Genomic DNA, 8792 nt, shown 5'->3' on the forward strand with positions numbered 1-8792 from the left:
CCCTCAGCACACCGCCTCTCATTAGACTCACACACACCGCGGGCTCAGGACAGCTGGTGGCGCAGTGTTTATTGGGACTATAAATATTCCTGAGATCAGCCAAGGAGCACTTCAAAATCAGACACATGCGGTTCATTTTATTGACTTATTCTTAAGTCCTGTGAGCTACTCCACTATGTTTCCATGTGGCCAGGTTTATATTTCCCTGGTTGGGAACCAATGCCCCTACACTACTGATATCACTGTTTTTTTAAAACTTTGATAAACAATTAAGCTGTTTTTTTGTTTTGTAATGTCTTACTGTTCTATGAGAGTGGGCTGAATATCTTTATATTTCACTCAAGGAGCAGTAGAGCAAAACAAAACATTGTTAGACTTCACTGTGGGCTGTTGGGAGTTATAATCAGCATTTTATTGCTATTATCAGACGTGCTTTAGACCAAATGAATTATGACGCACATGAGCAGAAGATGTTAATAATAAATCAGTTTCAGTTGTTTTATTATAAACAGAACACTTGCCGTTATGTGGCAGTCATAGTATTTAGAAAACTAGTTACATTCATGTATTCAATTCACATTGTCCCAAGTTGAGTCACACAAACTGCAAATAACAAGAGATGGTCACGGGAGCTGTTTTCAGTTCACTGCTAATCTTACATTAGGAATGCCACTGGCATTTTAGAAATGGTCAATAATGCCTAGAGCCTGTCGTACTGTCAGTAATTGGTCTAAAAACAATGCAGTGAACTAATTAGCCCAATCAAACAAACTATTAAAAAAGACTTCGTACACTATCAACCATGGAGCGGTCACAACTCTGCCCTGTAAACTTTAAAAACCAATCAATAGACACTTCCGTTTCACCGAGAACAAATGAAAAAAAAAGAAGCAAATTTGATTTGAATGCCTTATTTAGGTTGTTGAAATGACAAAGGGAAGGGGAAACCTGCTATGGATTCCGTGTTGGAGGCGACTCTAATGTGCCTCTGACTGGAATAAGCTCTATCAATAGAACACCTGGAATAAAGCTGGTAAATCAGGCCTGACTGGAAAAGTACACATCACGTTCGTTAAACACAGAAAACCTTCTTTACGTGGCTCTGTGAGAAGTGGTGACATTTTTCTGAAATGGTTTTAACAATAGAACGAAACAGGCAGGGTGTCATCACACACACAGCAGTCATTCACGCGTAACTCCGTTAGAAACTCATGCAACAGAGCACAGTGTTAGTTTCCTCTTCGGCACAGCTTGGCTCACTGAAAGCACAACATTTTAAGACTTGAGCGGCGGTAGGCAGGGCACCGGCGGGTAACCGTGGCAACGAGACCTGAGACTCAACGTGGCAACAACCGGTAAAATCTAAACACGTGCCAAAACAAACTGTAGTAGTGTCACAAACCCACACTGTCCAAACCGCCCCTTAGTGTTGTGCGTTCACTATTCTCCCAGAATGCAATGCATAGGATGAGCAGGTAAGTGAAGGGCGACAACAAACAATTATTATAGATTAGTGGCATTAGAGGCATTTTACTACTGGAGTTTGATTCATATCCAACAGCGTGTGTAGTATGTTATTTCCTGTTCCCTTAGTTGAAACAGAATTGCCAGACTGTAAAACAGAATACTATTAATATATAGAATAGTGTACAGTTGTTGATTGTCATAAGAAGTTGGACACGGTGTGTGTTTTTGTTTTGGGTTTTTCTGTTCTACCTTTAGTTTCTCAATAAATCCATCACCAACAATAGATCGACATTAAAGGCAGAAATTGTCCGTGAAGCCAAAAAAATCCCATTTCGTACACTTTGCATTGTTGGAGTGAGACTTTTCAGAGAAACATCTAGAATGTTACATCTTTAACAAAAAGGTTTTGGGGCTGACCGCCAGCCGTCGGGGTAGAAGAGCAGGAAAGTATTAAAGGACGGACTGACATGATTCTTTTGGACTTATTGTTGACAGCAAGAAAAAAAACAAACGAACAGGATTACCGAACTTCCTCTAACACAAACTAGTGAAAGCGAAGCTCATTCACCTTAATGTCAGTGTTGGTAAAACTTTAAGCACAGATACTGATGGGGTGTTCCCCGTGGTCAGCCGTCCAGAGTCCACACAGCCGTCCTTCATAGATACACGTCCATAGTGTTGAGGATCATGTGTCGACATAGCGGGCAGTTCTGTTGATATAAGGGCTGCCTCAACAAGATGTTCGTACAGTCTCTACACAAGCAGAGGTGCCTGCAAGGCAGCAGCACCACCGTCTTGGAACAGTCCTGACAGATCACACACTTCTTCCTGTCCTCCTGCTCCTTCAGCAGAGTCAGCAGATTCATAGCAGGCAGAGGTTTGCCATCTTTGCGCGAGGACGACAGCTTGTTTAGCGGTCGGTCTACGCTGGACGACGGGAAGACTAAGTCGAGCATCTCCTGGTGGGCTCCGTCCCCCGCTCTTCCATCTGGTGGGTCCCGCCTGTCCTCTCGGGGGTCGCCGTCGCCTCGTACTCGGCCGTTGTTGTCCCCGCCGAGCACCGTCCTCAGAGCTAAACCCAGCTGGCTGCTAAGTCGGGACAGCTTCTGCCAAAGCCCTCTTTCCAGCAGGCAGAGGTGGAGGAACATTCTCTGCAGGCGCTGAATGGCACCACGTAAAAAAAGCGGGGCGTCCTGCACGGCCGAGGCCAGTCGGCAGTAAACCAGATTGAGTCTGTGCAAGGCAGGGGAAAGGTTAACGTAATCTCCGATTCGCACGGCAGTCTGACGGGTCAGCTCCGGATTCAGGTAGGCGGTGGTGGTTAGAGCAATGGTGACACTCAGCAGGAGACCGTAGATGTTCAATATGAAGACGCTGACAAACATGTGAATCAGCGAGACCAAAAAGTCCAGCATCAGTTTACACGGTGACCACAGGAAGGCGGACGTCCCCACCAAGCTGCTGTACAGGAAGGTGAAGGAGGTGAGCGTGAGCTCCAGCACGGTCTGCAGCGGGCTGGACACCGTCTGCCACACGCTGACCACCACGCTGTAGACGTTCTGGGTGGCAATGAGGGCGAAGTTGACCACGGTGTTGGTGAAGTAGACCACCAGGCTGACGGCGATGCCGCAGCCCTCCAGCACGGAGAGCAGACCCCGGCACAGGTGCTCCTTCCCGCGGAGCAGGACGTGCATGGACAGGTAACCCACCATCTTCAGACTCTCGAGCAGGCCCTCCAGAGCCAGCACCAGGCTCCCCAGCATGGTGACGGTACCGTGGGCGACGTTGGACGTCGCCTCGGCCGCGAACATCAGGCAAAACACGGCCAGGTTCCCCAGCTCCATCACGGAGTGGAGGAGCAGGGTGGGCAGGCTGTTTATGAAGGAGACGACCGCAAGCACGGCGCGCACCACGCTGTGGACGATGACAAAATTCAGGTCCAGCAGTAAGCAGGCGGCGTCCAGGCATTTTCCCACAGTGCCGAATACGAAGCTCACCAAACCCATGGCAGTGTGTGTGTGTGCGTGTTTGGCTCTCAGCGCTCCACGGTAAAGTCCATGTCGTGTTAACGTCAATTTGCTCGGTGCAAGACACACAGACGTTAGCGTAAGCTAACGTTAGCTACATCGTGTTGTCCGTTGGGAGTCAGGCGGGACAGCACGAAACGAGTCGGTCGGCGGAATGGACGAGACGGTTCATTCTCATATTTTCCTCGAATTTGTTCCGCTGAGACGACGAGCCAACGTAGTAAACACACGCGTTGCCGCGGCGGATGTTTAGTTTCAAACGAGAGGCAGACACTTCCGCTTGTTTTCCGGGTTTCGTTGCGGCTCGCCGTTGGAAACAGATTCAAAAACGGTTTGTTAGCTGGTCCCTTTATAACACGTGTTGTGTGTGGAGTTGAGCTGCTAACGCAAGACAGACGGAGAGAACACAGGGACGCGATGTGTTTACCTTCGGTATTGTGGCCGCCATATTTGTTTTGGTTGCAGCGACTGAGCTCTCCACTTCCTTCCGGTCAGATGGCCCAATGCTCATGACGTCACAGAACGGTGAAGATACAGAGACGATTGATATAAAATCAAATATGAATATAGAATATAATGCAATGATGATATATACTAAAACATGTTCTTGAATTCATACAACTGCAACAAAAGTATAAAAATATAAGCTAAATGAAATGAATAACCGTTGTTTTTAAATGACTGATTAATAGAATCATTAACACAAACAGTAATAAGAGAGATAATAATAAACCGTACTGAAATGGACTCTATAACTAAAAACCAAAGGGAAAAACGACAGCAAAAAACAAATAAATACTCTTACTTCCTATAGATTAGTCTTCATTATGTTCAGTTCATTCAAAACAAAATACTATTGGTTGTTTTGGGGTCTTGTTAAATGTAGTACTTCTCCCCAGAATTATCTATAAAATAAGGAGGAATGTAAATGCAATGCATTTTTTGTTCTTAGAAAGAATACATCTTCACCATTGTGCTCTTATGCTGTCACCAGAGTTTTCCAGCTTTCCCAACTCGTTAACTAACACAATGTGACGTACTCTCCCATTACCTCAGCTACTTCACTGACAATGAAACACAAAAGATTCCTTTTCCTAAGTAATATACAGTATTTCCTTCCTTGCCCTGTGCCTCATCCTCCCCATCTGAGCTGTTCAACAATATAGCAGAGGGAAACCGTCTGATACGATCATGGGAAATCCTGTTCTGAACCTTTGGATACTTGACAAACAAGCATTTGTTTAAGCATTCAACGACCCAACAGGGATACACGGAAACATTGCATGAAGCCGTAAACAGTTTTATGCATTTATTTGTCTCCGGCAGAGAGCTTCTCTCCCTGCTCCTTTTATGGTAGCTATAACCTTCTGCGTGGTGCTTCAGCAGCCCAGTCGCCAGTTTCCTTTGTTTGTTTTCTGGTCAACCAAACCCTTCCCCTGTAAATGGCGAGACCTTACAAAGTCATCTGCACACATATCCACATTTTTTTCATTTACTTTAACTCAAGAGTTTCTGTGGTATCCACTGTCATAGATTCTATTTTTATGAAAGACGGCCCTCACAACAATCATGCAGGCTATATTTGGTAGATCCAAGGCTAATTGGTTCTTCTTTACTTTTTACTTGCACACAACATCCACAGCTGCCTCAAAGTGTGTATCTTCCTGATTTATCAGCAGTCTTTACGGTGCACGTTAACATCCACTCAATCAGCTGAAGGCAAGCAGGCAACCTGAGAGCACCACTCAAGCAGAGACAGCAACTGACCATTCGTCAATGACTACAAACCCTAAAATCCATCTTATAATAAGACCTGGAAGCTGTCTCCGTAGAGATGTTTAGTGTTGAATACAAAAACAAATCGTCTATAAAATAAAGGGCTGAAAGAACATGCACTCATGCGAAACAATGTGAAGCTTGCACCGGATGAAACCGCAAGACAACCCAACCCTTTGACGTGCTTCCTGCAAGGAGCTGAGGGTCAACGGATGACTGATTTACAGCGAATAGGCTTCTCACCCGCTGGGTCACTTCCACCCTTTAAAGAAACTTGAGCATCAGACCTGCCCTTCCACCTTTTTTTTGTCTGCTCCTTTATTCCTCAGCAGCAACTCTCCATTTATTAGTTCAAAATAGCCTTTTGTCATGTTGAATATCCCTAATGTTGGAAGTTTAATGCCTTAAACATTTTGAGTAATCGTACAGTTTCAAGCCGCAAAAGGGTAGATTATGCTGAAACTAAGAAAAAAACGAAGTTGACTATAATGAAATAAATCTAAAGTGTAATACTACACATTATCCACTGTACATAGTGACCCGGTCATTTTGCACACACCAGTGTCCCAATGATCTTGATTATTTGTCATGGTGGCCGTGACTTAAAGTTTTGTGTCGTGTTCCCAGACTTTGTGAGTTAATTTTGGGATGTAGAGTTTGATTCCCTCTGATGTGATTCAATGATGACTTTGGCTGGCAGCCAGTACACTCGCCTCGCATAAATTTACTCTCAGAGTACATCTGTGTGAGTGTTTTGAGATCGACTTTTGGTAGGCGGCAGACAACATGCCTCTCTGGGAAAATATAAACTCCAAGGAGTCAAAGTCACCCTCCAGGCTGCTTGGAGACCCAGTGCAGGACCCTGCATTCCTCCGAAACCCTCAAACCCGCTGCCTCCATCAAACGCCGAGCAGACAAACAAGGGAGGGATGGAAGTCTGAGAGAAAAAGTGGGTAAATGAGGAGTGGGACAAAAAACTGATTTCATAAAAAAAAAAAAAAGGGTTTACTGATGTGACTCAGAACGATATTAATAGGATGACTAAGACTGTGGGGGTCTCTCAGTGGGACATTCCCGTTATTTGAGTTGTCTTCTCAGGACCTTGTCGGTGCATCTGGAGGATGTTCAAGAGTTTAGGCTGAAGTAGCAGCTTCCTGCCTCATGGCTCTTCTATTTCTGGAATGTATTCTATTCAAACTTAGTCATCAACAGCGGCGTTTAGAATTTGAAACAGCTTGAAACTTTACCAAAACTTAAATTATAATGATTTCCATCTGCAACAAGCAATAACTTTCATTACAAATGAACCTGCCGGTTAATTTCTCCCTTAATACATATTTATCTTAAAAATCGATACATTTACATTTGACAAAGAAACACAATACATTCACCACTGGATTGCTTGAACATTTGGAATTTTGAAAAACTGAAACAATCTATTAGTCACCAAAACAAGTTGCAGTCTCCTTCATCGACTCAATTAAATAATTTATAATTTCAGCTTTAATATGAAACTTTAGTTATGATGAAATGGTTCCATTGTGTGAAGCTGCAACTACCCAGTTTTTGGTTTTACAGACAGACAGATACAGATAAAATAGCAGTTATCAAACAAATTATTAGTCAACAAGGACAATGTATATAAATTGTTCAAAAGAAATAAGATTCATAGAAGTAAATTCTATGATGGTGATTCATTTCTGCAGAATGAGTGAGTAATTTCTCATTATTTAATCCTCTTTTCTCTTAAATTATATATCGCTCCGAACAACCAAAACCAGTTGCATTAATAAACTGAAGTTATTAACCTTTCCTTTCCACTCCTTTTCTCTTCTTCTTAACAACAAGCTTTTCCCAGGCTGAAACACTGTAGAAACATGTCAGTGGGTGGATTTATGATGATGAATGCCCTCCATTACGTATAATCACCATGGAGAAGCAATTTCAATTCATGGCCCATGTAGATATCAAAGTGTCTCTTTGTCACAATCCCTGCCGTTGTGACGGAGTTCAGCAGAAATTCTAATGTCTCACCCACTCTTCCCCCAAGCCCCCTCACCATATCAGTGCACGCTCCAAAGCCCCCCAGTCCTCTGGAGCGACTCAAGACAATGGCCGCCTCTCATGCCGGGGCACACTACCCCCCCCAAAACAGCTTGCTCTCGGGTCTGCTCTCAGTGGCTCGGAAAGAGTGACATCTTTCCTCTCTTTCCTTCCTAAAGAATTTCCTCGGCCCATGAGCAGAGCGCTGTGAGCCCCGGTGAGATAAACAGAAGTCATCAATCACAGAGGAATGGCACTCTCAGGGCGTGCAGGGTAATGACCCTTAAGTCGGAAACTACAACTGTTTGCTCATTGTCTATGATTCTTTATTTCTGATAACAATCCCACAATTTGTCCCATTTATACATAAACACAAATACACGCAAAATATACATTTGTGAAAACACACCACTTTTGAGCTGGTTGATGTTGTTTGGACCTGCTCACTACTGTTACAATATTGGTAATTAGAAACAACTCCCAATGAAACAGTGAATTCAATTAGACAAACCACATAACATTAATATATTGTGGCATCACAAGGGGACACGTGGTGGAAGGCTGCAGCGTTCCCACACAGGATCGGTGGCCCCACCCCAAAATGGCCGCCGCCACCACACACACTACAGCCCCCAGAATGCCTCACAGCACCCCCAGCTGTAGGTGTTCAAGCCACTTGATTACAGCAGGGCTTAAAAGCCACAGCACCTGGCTGGAAGGAGAGACGACTGGAGGAGAGCACCGGGCTGGACGGGCTGGACGGGCTGGACGGGCTGGACGGGCTGGACGGGCTGGACGGGCTGGACGGGCTGGACCGGTGCATTGGAGCCCCTAACGATGCTTGGAGAAGGAGACTCCCTCCACCCCAAAGTGAAGGGGACGCTCTCTGGTTGTCTTTTGAAGCTGAGAAATGGCTGAAGGTCTTATTTACGTTTGACTATATATTTAAGGAGAATAAACCTTCTATTTTGCTTTGGAATCTGACGGTGACATTACCTTTGCACTGCCCCACCCTGGCTTGCCGTAGGAACCCCCCCGGTCCCTCTGTGAAGCTTATTTTCCAAAATGTTAAATTATTCTTGGATGAGTAAAGTAAAACAGAGTGTGACTATGCCGATAAAGGAGATTTCTTTATAAATTAATCTTACTGTATGTGCAAATGCTAATAATTTAATCGTTGACGTTAGGTTAAGGATTGTGTTCATACTCTCATACGCTGTCCCTGGGACCTCTGTGGAGGAGGGGATGTTGCTTTATCTGCTTCTATTTTCCCTTTTCAGTCACATTCCCAAAACCATTGCCCCCTGGTATTCCCAAATGCCCTGTCCAGGATGTATGATATTAAATAAAGGGTGAAAGGGGGAATACTTGAAATGATCCACTAGGGATTCTAATCTGAAAAAAGTAACATTTTATATTTTTACTTCCCTTAGACCTTGTGCTCGCAAGTCACGCAGCCTTGAAGATTTGGTCATCGTT

At 44.4% G+C, this 8792-nt stretch overlaps 1 protein-coding gene across 1 annotated transcript; it reads right to left on the reverse strand.

Annotated features, from left to right (window-relative positions):
• Positions 1-473: 473 nt before the first annotated feature.
• Positions 474-4073, reverse strand: rnf26 (ring finger protein 26). Its single transcript, XM_040188785.2, has one exon. It carries the CDS (start codon positions 3471-3473, stop codon positions 2124-2126), a length of 1350 nt encoding a protein of 449 aa, XP_040044719.2. The 5' UTR covers positions 3474-4073; the 3' UTR covers positions 474-2123.
• Positions 4074-8792: the final 4719 nt, after the last annotated feature.

This window comes from Gasterosteus aculeatus, chromosome 1 (assembly GCF_964276395.1).
Source record: "Gasterosteus aculeatus chromosome 1, fGasAcu3.hap1.1, whole genome shotgun sequence".
NCBI lineage: Eukaryota > Metazoa > Chordata > Actinopteri > Perciformes > Gasterosteidae > Gasterosteus > Gasterosteus aculeatus.